At 40.0% G+C, this 14,648-nt stretch overlaps 1 protein-coding gene across 7 annotated transcripts in view; it reads right to left on the reverse strand.

The window, feature by feature from the left end:
• Positions 1-14,648, reverse strand: part of FOXN3 (forkhead box N3) — a 206,839-nt gene that overhangs the window by 71,583 nt on the left and 120,608 nt on the right. For all 7 annotated transcript variants that reach the window (XM_030949323.1, XM_030949327.1, XM_030949324.1 and 4 more), the window contains exon 4: positions 3,015-3,079. In XM_030949323.1, the coding sequence (XP_030805183.1) occupies positions 3,015-3,079 (65 nt within the window). The remainder of the gene's footprint in view (positions 1-3,014; positions 3,080-14,648) is intronic.

Raw genomic sequence — 14,648 nt, forward strand, 5'->3', positions numbered from 1 at the left:
AAGGACAGAGAATAGCTAAAATGAATTTTAGCTTCCCTTTCTCTTCCTTTGCTATTTTGAGGTACACAGATAACTGTTTTCTCAGCTACTTTCTCAGAAGAAATATGTTAAACTCTTTACAATGGTTAAGATTATTTTGCCAAATAGTTCTGATATAAAATGAATGGAAACCAGGAGCATCTACAAGTCTTCTTGGCTAAAGAAAGCACTACTTACATTGTGGAATTTTTTCTCTTCATTCCTCAGACCAGAAAAAGAACATTTTTCTTAAGAATTCAGAAGAAATGAGGTGTGACAAGTGCGCATGAATACCACATTTACTATAATTACAGAATTATTCTGTATTATTGTCTATAACACAGTGAACATTCTTTTCAAACACAGTAGAACAATTATCAAGTAAAAATAGTTTAAAATCCCTTTGTTACCTCAATTTTTGCCAATCCAAAGGCAGGACTATAACTTGAAACCAATAATTGAGTCAATTTTTCATTCTCCTGATTGCATTAAGCTGACTATAAGCACTGGAAAAATACTTCAGGTGGTCATGTATCATAGGTACTGACTGATGCTTTAAGTTTCAGCTTTTGTATTTTCCAGATTTTGTATCGCATTCATATATAACTGAACCTCATATAAAGTGTTAGCAAGTTCTCACAGTTCAGTTAGACAAAACAATCCTTTTCCAGCCCAAGAACCAAGGGTATCATTGCAGCTTCAGGTCCAAAAAGTATAAACAATGGTAAATTGAGGAGAGCAATCTGGGAAGATGGGACTTCATAACCTGAAGCTGTAGTTAGACAATTAACCCCAATATGTAGATGGACCAAAACTTATCAAAGTGTGAAAACTTGCAACGCATCATCCATCTTGGGTGGAGCCATGGCCGGGCTCTTGTACTGCGCAAGGTGAATCCTTTGAAGGCCTTTTAATAAATACTTTATTCCTTTAACACGGTCTAGCCTCTGTTCCAGGGAGCCTCTCAAGGCATCATGACAAATACCTACAGCTCATTTCACACCTCCCTGCACTGCCACCATTTCTTACACGGGTCTTCTGGAAAAAGGCACTCAGAGAAGCAGCAAAGAGGTGGATGCACTATTTCCGTGCAACCTGCTAAAGCCTACATAGTAAAGAGCCTATTGCAGGGAGAAATCCAAAGACAGAAATGAAAGCAAAAAGACAGAAAGGAAGGCTTTATTAATTTATCTTCTTGCTTTAAAATTAACCAGGAAGTGTTAAAAGATTACTTTAATGAGGTTTTTCTTCATACACTCTCATCCTTCCAACCTCAGTTGTATCATGCATATTACAGTCCAACTTGGCTGCATTTTCCACTTGAAATGGCAACACAGAATGCCAGCTCAGTTAAAGGTCTGTTAGGCTTTGCCTGTTGCTTGAAAAGGCAGTCATCTCTTTTCTCTATTTCTTTAATATGTTGAAAAGTTTTGGGGTTTTAGATTTTCCACCCCAATATGGAAGGCAGAAGAGGGCAGAGGAGAAAAGGACAGAGAACAGTATGTTCTTCTTTGTTGTGAGAAGGCTTTAAGCAACAATTGAGATAGGGAGGACTACAAAAACAGCTGTTATTAATTCCTGGTATCTTGCACCTTAAGCAAAAGTAAAACATTTCTATCATACAGACTTGACACAGCAAGTTTACATTTTATCAACTCAGATTACAAAGACTACGTATGTGCAGATATCCATTTAAAATCAGAATTGTTGAAAAAGTGAAACAAATCAAGCTATTTCACAATAGTTCTTTTTCCTTACAAAAAAAAAATTAAAATCTAGTTCTTCTCATTAAGAAGGACTGTAAAGATCCTTTAGAGCTATCTGATCAGACTAAAGCCAAAAGCAACTAAACTCTACAATTTATACCATCTTCTAGTGCTAAGAAATAATCTGAATGTTTTAATGTATTTAAAATTCACTTGAACAAATCTCAGCATAGATAGTAAATGGAGTTATGCAAATTCGTAGATATGTGCAAGGAATTAACTTGAAAAATATTCTCAGGTAAACCTCAGATGCTGGATTCCTTTGGTGTGTAAAAGGTAATACTGCCTGACAATGAATTATTTGCTTGTGTGTCTCGTTGTGAGTAAAGCTCCATTGTAGGTGATTTGGATAAATGCTCCTGAGAACATTATATAGCATTTTCTGTCAGAAGAAAGACCAGAAAAGTCTTGGCACCAGGAGAATGAAAAGGAAACTGAGACAACTCATGGATAAATCCTTGCAAAGACCATAAAATGATCCTCACTGGTGTAAGTTACTTTGCACCAGAGACAAACACTTGCAGTCTGGGGACACAGCCTTCTGTGTTCCTAAGACAACTCTTTTAAGAGTGATGTACTCAAAGGCAGAAATATAAGCAGACACAGCAGTGAAAAACTACTTTAAGAAGTCTGGTAAAGTAGACTGAAAATTTTCAGCTATCAAAACTGCAGTCATATAGCTTCTGTATATATTGTCTATACAATGGAAATTGTATTTAACACTGTTCTATGAATATAAGCACTATTAACCACGGTAGCTTTCTTGAGACAAACACTCTGACACTGTTTTCCCCATTACATCATGGCTACCTACCTTCTGGTACCTTTTGCTATCAGCACAATTAAAGACTAAAAAAAAGGATCTCTTTCAAAGAACAACCTTGTTTCATCCACAGAGCTAAAAGTGATGTTCCTGGAACATTTCCTTCTGGGCACTCTTTATCCACACAAAGAGAAAAAAACAAAAAGCCACCCTTCACCATATATTACAGCAAGCAATTTAATGATCTGAAGAAAGGAAAAAAGCAGCAACTTTCACAGACTACACTCACTGTACGTGGTAAACCGTCATTTTCAAGGCACCAGATGCGCAATAAAGGAGAAAGGGTAAAGGAAACAAAAAAACATTTGGTTATTTCTTGCCAGGTGAGTTTCAAAAAAGCTGTGCAATTCGCAGAAGTTATTTCTCAAGTAGAACAGTTACTCCAAGATGCAGTATCTATCACCTACCTTGTAGAAGGGCTCCATTTCTCTTGAAAAAGGTGCTTCCTGGCCAAATGGGTGGACCTGATGTGCTAAAGGGAATAAGAAACAAGTGTAAAGAAAATCACATTTGCATTCATTTGCATTAGAAATTGCAAGTATAAGTTACTATTTGCATGAATTCTGTTTTGTTCTTAAAGCTAATGTAACATCACGACACTTCTGCCTTCAAGTGAGGGTCTAATATTTCATGTTAAAAATAGGTTAATTTCATTCAAGATCGACATTTTCTTCACAAGGAAAAATCTCCTCAGCAGAGCACACACCCACATCCTCTTGGAGGAAGAGAGAAAAAAGCAATTTCAAATAAATAATAAAAAACCTCAAATCAATGTCAAAATTATTTTCTGAATTCTCAGTACAGAAAAATACACGCCCTTTTCCAGAGATACCTGCTAACAACTCAAATGTTTTATGACTTCCACTCAGCTGTGACAATTTGCTGCCCCACCTGTTTGTCTGTCCAGGACAGCCCTGGCTGGGCACCGGGCAGCTCCCGTGCCTCGCCCACTGAGCCCCCGCAGGCACAGCCCCTCAGGGCAGCAGGGACAGCTCAACACATCGTCCCCAGCGCCACTGACAAATGTCAGCCTTTGCCCTGTGCTTGGTGACCACGGCGGCTACTGTGAGACCCTGCCAGGGCAGTGGCCACAAGGGCCACTGGGTGCCTGGCAGGTGTCACTGCTGCCTGAACCAAGGCCCTGCCCTGAGCTCACACGGGACCAGGCCCTCTTCTGCTTCTGAGACAACTCATGGATAAATCCTTGCAAAGACCATAAAATGATCCTCACTGGTGTAAGTTACTTTGCACCACAGAGAAACACTCGCAGTCGGGGGCTACACCCTTCTGTGTTCCTAAGACAACTCTTTTAAGAGTGATGTACTCAAAGGCAGAAATATAAGCAGACACAGCAGTGAAAAACTACTTTAAGAAGTCTGGAAAAGTAGACTGAAAATTTTTAGCTATCAAAACTGCAGTCATATAGCTTCTGTATATATTGTCTATACAATGGAAATTGTATTTAACACTGCTTTATGAATATAAGCACAACTATTCTGCAGATAGTCTTGTGCTAATATATAAAAAATTCTGTGTTAAAATAAGGACTGTATATGAATCCAAACCAATTAGGTAAGTAATATAAACCTTCAATACTCCTTAACAAAAGAGGGAATTGAGAGAGAGAAAAAAAACAAAATGACCAAAAAGAAGTTAAGTAGGTCTACATTTTAAGTGCTGGAGAGCACGGGGCACACACTTGTCTGAACACACGCTCACTTCATAGTGCTTAAGCAACCAATTGTTTGCATTCCTTGTAGTAAGCACCTGCTCTTCAGTGTAGCTCCTCAACTCATAGGAAGGTCAAGAGCTGTTGAGGGCATTCACACTCCTGTAGGATTCACTCCTGTCACATATCGTATATCAGAGTACTGCATAATCTCTGGAACAGGACCCATCAGGCTACAAATAGAAAGCCATAGCATTGTCTTGATTCCATAAAGATTTACCAATCAGAAATCACAGTATGGCAACTATATGCCTTTCAAAAGCCCAAGAGAAAAAAAAGAGTGAAATTCTGAAATGACACTGCAAAAGAAATTCACTCCCAGGCTGTCATCAGTGGGTTGGAAGAGGGTTAAAGAAAGGAGTGGGAAAAGTGTATATATTTGAATAGACAAAATATCTCCACTAGAGAAACAAAGCCATAGTGATTTATCTTTTTTTCTAATTTGAAAAAATTTATGAGAGCCCAGAGCTCTCATAAAAATCTCCATCTGATTCAGCACAAACCCACATGAGCTGAGAAAATTAACCGTGTCTTCCCAGGGAAGGAAGATAAAGAGTTAAAGCATGTAAGTAATGTACCACAGCAACTGTCAAGTCCTTCAAAACAACAAACTTTTGTGTTTGCATGGCTTTGTAGAAGTTTACCTATGTCTGAACTGCATTGGGTACATTTTTTTCTGTTCCCAAACTTTTGTCTGTGAAGTCTCAGAGGGTATTAATAATTAAAACATATTTCAAGTTGACAAATGACAGAGTTGAACTATCACTTTAAAGTGTTCAAAAGCTGCTTCCTCTCTGTTCCAGATTAAGAAACCATTTGAAGAAGTTCATTCTTCTAAAGATCATCAATAAAAAGCCAAATAACTTGGTCCATCTCAGGCATTTTTTCAAACAAGTTGTTTCTTCAGTGCAGCCTGTAAGCTACAAGAGAAGAATGGCCAGTTCTCCTACAGAAGTAACAGCATATTCTGCAAAATAAAAATGCAAAATTTGAGTCTGTGATTTTCTTTTGTAATCAATACCTGATATAAAATTAATATTTATTCCATTAGCATTATTGATGGAAGAGTTTTTCCCCAAATTTACCAACTAAACACAATGACTAAAGTAATATCTCTTGGAAGAAAAGCAGTAAGTAGTTTGAACTCTTATCTCACTATGAAGAAACGTGGGGCCTAATACATTTTTGCTTTGGACATGTTTGGACTGGCCTAACTCTGAGAAGCAGAAGAGCACAGGGCACTTTCAGAAGTGGGTGGAAGATGGACCTTGATAAACCATAGTAAGCTGAGATTTCAAGCAAACATCTTGAAAGAACAATTCAGACAACACGTGAAACATCAACAGTTACCTGCCAAGGACCACAGGTTTGATTTTCAGAAAATACTATTGTTTGAAGCCAAAAGGATATCCAGGCTGCAACAGCATTTGCAGTAAATGTATAAAACAGGATCCAGGGGTGCAAGTCCAGAGGCATCCAGTGCACAATCCACAGTGCACAGTCATTGGCACTGTGGCATCTGTGCACCACCACAGGGAGCAAATGAAGTATTCACAGCCTGCTGAACCTGTATCTCAGAGAACTGATGGAGGATGGTGTTTAACCCCTGAAGAATTGAGAGCCACCTCTGATCAAAGCCCACCAATCCCATGGATGTGCCAGCAATTTTTAATGGTAAATGGGACTTGATTTCCACTCAAGGCAAGCAATGAAACGTTCTTTCTCTGAAGACACAATCAGCAGGAAACTTTGCTGTGCTACTGGGCCCCAGGCATGGGAAGCTTCTTGACTTCAGGAATTTTTCTGAGGAAAGGGTTTCCATAGGAAAATGTTGCTTTGCTGAAATCTAAAACATTCTACAGGAATGTGTTGATTTGAATACTGTTTCTGCTGGAAACCATGCCAATATGAAGACTGTCCAGCCAGTGAGGGTTCATGGCAGCTGGCCAGCCCAACCCAGAACTCCCAGGGCCTACAGAAGCAATAATGTGTGTGAGCCCCCAGATTAGTTATTTCTATCAAAATATGGTGGACTTTTATAAAAATCTTCAAAAGGTGCATAGGCTTCAAGAAACTTTAAAAAAGGAAACATAAATCCTTTGTCTTCTGGAATTCACATTGGAGCAAGGAGACTACAGTCTCAAAGCCAAGCACTAAAAAAAGCAAGAGTAAGAATTCTCTTGCACAGTTGCAGTATTTCACAACTATGCCAAAAGCTCTCACAGGCCTCTTTGTCAGAGAGGCTTGATTAATAGATTTAAAGAACCCAAACAACTAAAAATTCAAACCAAATTCAATTGTGTGGCACTACACACCACAATTAAGGGATTATGAAAACACAGAAGCCAGGCAATAAATACAGGCCAATGACTGTGTTACCAAATACGTCCACTGAGTGATGGTAAAGCAGGAAGAAAGAGGGGAAAGCAAACATACAGGCCAACACCAGCCCCTGAACACACATTTCAAAGGCCTGTGAAGCTGATACTTATTTGCCCAATGAAGGACAGCTCATTGGAGAGGAAGGGAAAGTGCTCCACACACACACCTTAGCCCACCATGGCCAAGGAGGTGGAATTAGCTAATTCCTGGCTTTCAGGAAAGCCTGAACTACAGGGCAGGACAGCTCAGCAAAGGACAGAAATATGAACAGTGTCAGCTGTAAGCTAACAAGCTGTGGCACACAAAATACTCAACACGGTCTGCAGTAAGCAAACAGCTGCTATAGCACGAACAGGCAGCAAGGAAACAGAGGATGTCCTCTCCATCCCTTACCAGTGGCAAAAATAATGGGAGCAAGAAAAGATGATTGAACTGCCTCTACAGCTCAACCCAATACACTGCAACTACCCCTCTTTGCCCTGAGGGCAATAGCAGCTCTGAGGACAGCTGTATAATTGAAAATTTCTGGGAACAGAAGCTGCCACTACCAGCTGAAGGGAAAGAAGGCACTGCTGTACCCATGCTCGAAGTATTCCACTACCAACCATCCACAGTGCAAAATGCTTCTCTTCCAAGTCTCGCCAGCACCTCTGACAAAGAGTGAACTGAAGGAAATGACAAGAACACCAAACCTAGAGACAATAAATCATGAAGCATCTTGCAGGCTTAGAAACCCACCTCCAAAAGTTTCTGAGAAGCAACTAAATCACAGTTAGTCAGTGTTATGTTCAAGTTGTTGATGACAATAGTTGTAGATGCCTTATCTGGATGGAGCCCACTAAACCCTGTATCTGGAGGCAGCAGGGAATGATGCTCTTGACAAGCACAACCAGCTCCCAATGCCAGCAGGGTGCAGACTGCTACTGTAAGGTATATAAATGCTTGCCCAACTAAGCTGGAATGGCTTTTACCATTACTTGAGAATTAATTTAGGATGCTGCTGTAACTGAGGAAAAAAGGTTAAGTATGTTTTTGTGGGAATTCAGAACTCCTTGATGCTGGAAGATGAATAGTATTTCCTTATGGCAATCACCCTGTGTAAGGCATGGGAAATGTTCCCAACTGCAGTGGTGAGCAGCCTTCTTGGCTCCTGTGCTGAACAAACATGGTCAGCAGAGTGGCTGCTGAATGGCACAGGAGGAGGTCACTTGGTCCAAACCACACTGCCATGAGCTTGTAGAGTGAACACAAGACAGACAGCAGCTCCTGCCGACTGATGACTCTTCTAACACCCGCCAGCTCTTCACTGCTTGCACTGGAGACCTCAGGTCCTTTCACTGTTGTATCAGCTTCTTTTTCTACACTCACTTTTAATGCCATTACTGCATAGGGGCGAACAACACTACTGCACTGTCCATCTGGGTATATAACTATAGCTGTTTTAATGAATTGATCACTGCCATTTTACCTATTAAGCAATACAGAAGTGTTCATATACTGCTGGACCTGTAATACTTGTGTTTTGCTAATGAGGAAAAGAAAAAGTCTAATCCTTGCCAGCAGCTTGCTGGCAGTTAATACCACAACTAGCCATCACCCAGCAACAAAACAAGCAAACTTCCTCTCCAAGCAAAGCAAATAACCCTCTACTAACCTGAGCCAATACGTAAAAAAAATCTTGAAGGCTGGTGATAAGGTATTTCCTCACTCCAATCACTGATTAATACTTTAGAGATTTTAAATATACAAACCCATTACTCCATCTTCTCGAATTTTCCAGAACTGACAAAACATTACTGTTAAAGAGATTTATGAATTCACAATACAGATTTTTAATTTATGACTTCTAATCTAATATTCTGGCAATGCTTCTCTTTTCTCTGCAATTCCCTCTTTTACTGTCTCTCAGTATCTCTCACTTACTGCAACATATGAGATTGAGACTTTAAGCTCCTAGCTGGAGTCTTTCCTGGTTTCTCTAGGGTGTCTAACACATTTTCAAGTGAACAATAACATTTTGATCCCTTGTGAACTCTAAATGAGTTTTCTATATGACACAACGGCCAGAGGGATTACATCTAAATTTCATTGAAGACTAAAGAAAAGTTGCTCATGAAAGCCACTCATGAACAAAAAGCCTGAAAATAAAATTTAATGCTTTTTGAAGGATGAAGTGAAAAGTTGCTCAAATTCTTTATGTTCTCCAAATAGCCAAGGCCATTGTCCTGCCACGGTCTTCAGTTCTTCATTTAAGTAATTAAGCTAGAACATGGTAGGGGAAGGGGGGGGGGGCAGGGCAGATTAAAAAAAAGTTAAAAGAAAACTAAAATTTCCAGAATCAGGGATAAAAATGGTAATTCCTAATTTCAAGAAAAACATGGTCATGTGTCCTTTGAAGCCCATCAATGACTCTGCTGGGGTGCTCAAAAGGCCCCTGTCACTGCTGGTGTGACACATGAAGCCTTCTTCTCCCCTATCTGAGACTCTCTAGCCTTTGGCCAGAATGTTGGTCTTTGCTGAGAGACAAATATTACATATTTATGGACAACAACACAGGATTTGTTTAAACAAATGAAACTATCATAATTTCTACAGAGTACTTGTTTAAAGAGAGATGGCTATTTGAGGTACACCAGCCTCATAGTGCAAAATGAAAATAATTCATTAATCTGTGTTTTAATATTTTAAGATCTATTTTGTGAACACAAGATAATTCTAGGCTGAATACTAAAACAGGAGAAAGTCCAGATATATTTGAAAATTCATGGTGAGGCAACTGTCCCACGTTACTTTTAATTAAAAAAGATTTGTCTCTATTGGGAATTGGGAGAGGCTGCCTATCAGCCTCCAGTTCTAATTCTGCCTCTACCACTGAAATCACACAGTGACTCCAGGCAAGTAATTTCATCCTTTCTGTCTGAGTTTTATTTTTCTTCTTTTGTACGAAAAACAGGCTTCCTGACACAAGACTATGTATCTCTGGAAGGAATAAAGAATTGTTAACAACACAATAGGTGACGGAATAGTCTTTGGAAGTGCATGTAGTTAAGGGAGGACCAACAGAGCTCATTTCTAGAGCACAGCTGTTTTTTGTTCCCACTTATTTCCCTTATTTTGAAGTAAGGAAAAATACAAGGTTACTTCACTTGCTGAAGTGCTGTTTTTCTCTCAACTGCTATTAAATGGTTCCTAGACTACCACTGGATGAATAACTGGTAGTTGTCATGCAGGGCAAACTTTGGAGTTACCTAAACTCGCTCCTGAGCTACAGAGCGTGTCTGTGCCAGCTCACGCAGGAATCACAAGTCAGTGCCCTGAAGCCCAGATGAATAGAATATTCCTTTTTCAGACAGCCACTGGCCTCTGAGACTACAGAGGACTGTGGCCTCTTCTGGGCTACAGCAGCATCAAACACTGACCTGGCCAAGCGGGAGAAGTTTGATTCTCCTCTATTCTACAAAATCAGAAATGGAGCACTTCAGTTTTCTGCCTCCATTTGCTGCAAAACAAGTGGGAAAGAAGAGGTTCATTTCTGGTTTGGTTTCACTTGCTTAAAATTGCACTGGAAAAAATCCTGAATCTCAGGTTCTGGAAAACAAATGAGTCCTAGACACTGTCTATACCTAAGGTCTACCTTCACTTTAAACTTAGCGTATAAGAGTCTGCTGAGATAGTTAATGCTACAGTACAGGGTCTAGACTCTACACTGACCACCTGAATAGCTGAACTGCAGTGAAACTGCAGAGCTATTAACCAGGCACAACACTGTAATGTTCTCCTAAAAGAAGGACTCTCCCAAATCAAAACTGATTAATTTTTTAAAAGCCCAGGGTCACACAATTGACTTCTGTTACTCCAGTCCTGAATTTTTCCATTCATTTGTTATCTTGCAGAATTTCAAACAGCTTTGCTGACAGACCTGCCTGGATTTCAGAAATATTTCCTACATGAGGCTCCCAGTCATATCCCTAACCATGGCTGAACCATGGCCTGTCAGTTAACCGGACTGGAGAGTGACAAGAGGCACACCTCTGCTGAATGGCATGTCACCCACTCCCGAGAACAGCCCACTTGTCTGTTCTAATGACACCAACGTACCTTGAACGTGCATGAAGTTATAAACGTGCATATGCAGAAGGGCAAATCTGACGTCCAATGCAATAGGAATGGGAAAAAGGAGGCAAGGCCTTAAAGTGGTGTGTGGGGTATGTGGGTGTGTGTGTCTGTGCTCTGTCAACTGTTTCATGTTGCTTGCTGAAATTCTTGTTTATCTGGAATGGTGTGATTCCTTATTTCACCAATTTAAGAACTAAGGGGACCTTAAAACTAAGCATGACCCGCAGGCTGCTGCCAGTATGAACTCCCCCTCCACTACTTGCTCAAAGCCAAGGCGCTTACCAGCTGAAATTTTCCATACGTGTTCTTTCTCATTAATCTTGAATGAATGTGGTTCAGATGATTCAGAACTAATCTGGCTTCTGGAATTAGAGCAGCAGAGAACAAACGAATGTTTAACCTCTCCCCTGGAACATTTAACCTCTCCCAGATGCTAAGGGTACTTTTCCTTGGGAAGCTTAATGTGCTTATAGGATCTGCAACACTGCTGCAGAGGAGGTTGCAGAGATTTGTACTCACTGGGCCATACGCAAAAGTGTTTGATGCACATGTCAGAAAGTTATGTAAAAGAAAATACAATGATGATGATGGTGATGATGACAACGAGAGCATCAAAACAGAAGTACTCCCATATTCGAAAAGCCCCAATTACATATTTCATCATTTCAATTCTACCTCTTCATGCATATCTACTACATGAGTCCAGCATTCATGGCAACCCCCAGAAGACCTGAGCTGAGGACCATACTGCACAGCATGCAAGGTGCTCTAAAGATAAATGACAGATAGTTTGTGGATGCTATCATCAACACAAAGTTTAATGCATAAATAATTATCCTTAGAGATACATTTTTAGAAATAAACTGCTAAGGCATAAATAATTTAGTATCAAAATGTGTCAGTTTTCACTCATTCATACTCCCAAGATTATTCCTTTTGAAGAACTGAGAGCTGTATTTTAGGGATGAGGAGAGACATCCCAAAACATACACAAAAAATCCTACAGCATTCAATAATGGGCTGTCTCACCTCAGGGTCTGGGTCTACAGACTCAACAAAATAAAGCATTTTTTGTACTCAGAAGCATTGTAGAGACACCATCAACATCAATTCTCCCACCCACAGAGCTATAGAGAAATAATTTCCATTCAGAGAAAGGAAAACATACACACAGAGGTAAAAAGGTACCTCCAAAAATACCCAGTAAACAGTGGGAGAGCAGGACCAGCCCCCAGACACTCCCCTCAGGTCTGGGCCCCTCCTGACAACCCACAACCCACAGTGCTGTTGCCAGGGCTCCTCATCACTGACTGACATCAGCTGCACCTAACAACAGCTCAGCTGTTCTCCTAAAGTTATCCCAAATGTTTCAGGTTGGCTGCAGAGGAAATTAAAAGCCAAATTCTAATATGCCCTCCACTTTACGATAAATTTAAAGCAAATGGCACAAGCTTGACCAAATTCTATCCTATCAGCTCAGTGCAGCCGGGAGAAGGTGAAATTTTTCCACTTATTCTCGATAACTCTTCAACTCAACAAGGCCTCAAATTCAAGGGGCAGAACAGATGAGATCTCATGAATATCTACACTACAGAAGTCCCTTCCCTCTCTACAGCCTCTGCCAAAATGAAGAACCCCACTGAACTATGGCTGGGGAGTGTGTGTGATTTGGACTTCCCTGGTCTCTGAAACAAGTGTACTCTTAGCTAATTTTACAGGAGCAATAACCACAGCACCCAACTTCCAGTATCTTCTACTTAAAATTTTCAAAGCAGAGGTATGAAATAAAGAATTTCACACATTCTGCACACCTAACTGTAGACAAATACTCAGAGGACTTAATTTTGACTCATTTTAGCCACTTTCATTTAACAGAAAAATAAACCTCCCACTGGTAATGGGAAATAAAATTCAGTGTGCATCTTTATCCCTAATCCTTACCTCTATCAACAGCTATTCAGCCTGCTGAGAATACTAACATTGTACTTAATAATATTCCAATAATTCTCTCAAGTTACAATATTATCTACATGAATGAAGGAACTCAGTGAGGAAAAGAAAAGCTGACCTTCACAGAATTTATAGTGAGAAGTCTCTCTTCTTCCTTTAGGCCAGTGATTTCTCATATGACTGATGAAGCTGTATTGCTAAAAAGGAGACTACTTTTCCCAAAATTGTCTTAAAACACTGTCATTTCAACAAATCTCAGCTTCCCTGGTGGAATCCATGATGTGGTCTGTTTCCCTCTGCTGCTTTTTCTCAGCTGTTTGTACAGAAGTTGAACGGACTCAGTAAGACAAGGCTTTAACGTGGCTCTTCACTTGGGGATTTGCAGTAGAAAGCAGAGGTGTAGGAATAAAGGATATATAAAGAAGGTGAAGTTTTACAATTGCTTTTGCAATGAGATACTTGTTTCTACATTTCTGTTTAATCTGCTGCAACTCCATGTGGCGAAGGTTGAAAAAAAAATCATTACAAATGTGAAAAAAGTCACAGAAAGTCACAAATATCAGAGTTTCTCTTTACTGCATAGTGTATCTTTACAGCAGTTTGTTAGCAACTTTGTGCCAAAACACAAAATGGTAGAGGGAGAGTCTAGACCATCTACTCTTTCCCGACAAAGCCCAGGAAAGTTACAGAATAAACCCAAATATGGCAATTCAACAATCCTCAGTGCCCTCCCTGAACAGCTCTAGTTTAGCAGCCAGTGGAGGAGACCACAAGTCCTCAACAAACCAAGAGGTTGTGGGAGGTCCATCAGCTGGTGGGCAACCCCAAAACCAGAGGTATTTCACTAATGAAGAGCACAACCTTTGGAGGCACCAAAAGGAGCTGCTGAGATGGGCTTGGTTACCTATCAGATACTGTGTAATTCTCCTTTTAGTTGAATTGGTATCTGCCACGCAGTTGCAAAATACCCTTATTAATATTAACTAGAAAAAATATGTTCAAGAATGTATATGCACTCTCTCTCTGTGTAATTAATCCCTGGAGTAAAGCTGTTCCTTGGATTATTTCAAGTATAGAAAATCAGTGAGCTAGATTACAGGAAACAATTACTTATGGTACACGGGTGTTTAGAGACAGTGACACCCTGACATCCCCAGACAGCATTTGAGCCCTCTAAAGCTGCAGATCACAGAAAGTATCAAACTATGCTTTTCAAACATCAGATGATGCAAGCTTGGTTCATTCTAGTGAAATGATACTGATCAGTCATAAAATGAATGGGACACAAGTTTTTAAACATTCAAGAGGCAATAATTTGTAAAGAATCTGTTTACTACAACCAATTAAGCAGAAATATTTTCTTCATGTGTCAATTGTAAATTCTGACAAATCAGGGAAGGAAAAATGGAAGAAATTACTTTGCCAAACCACTCCAGTTAATTCTCACATTGTGGTTTCATTGATAAAGTCTTTTTTATAATGTCATGTATAGAACATCACTAAGTTTTCCAGCCAGCACACAAAGGGCTGATAGTAAATACTCATGAACTAGAAAGCAGCAAGCTCAGCCATTTGCAGGGCTGAACCACCCAGAGAGCTGCCTGCGCTGGATGTGGCCAATACACCTGCAATTCTCAGGTCAACTGGAACATGCTCAAGCAACAGCTCCTTTTTAGAAATCCCTGCACCTGAATTTCAGATCACAGACAAATATGACTTGAAGTAAGGCAGCCTTGGATACCTTAAGCAGAAATTGCTGTCATCTCATTCCATTCTTAACTCTTTTGAAACCATTTTTCTGTCCTATTCCTAAGAGGACCTACCACTCTGTTGTCATTATCAATTCCTGTTCATAAACCATCTC

This window comes from Camarhynchus parvulus, chromosome 5, assembly GCF_901933205.1.
Source record: "Camarhynchus parvulus chromosome 5, STF_HiC, whole genome shotgun sequence".
Lineage (NCBI taxonomy): Eukaryota > Metazoa > Chordata > Aves > Passeriformes > Thraupidae > Camarhynchus > Camarhynchus parvulus.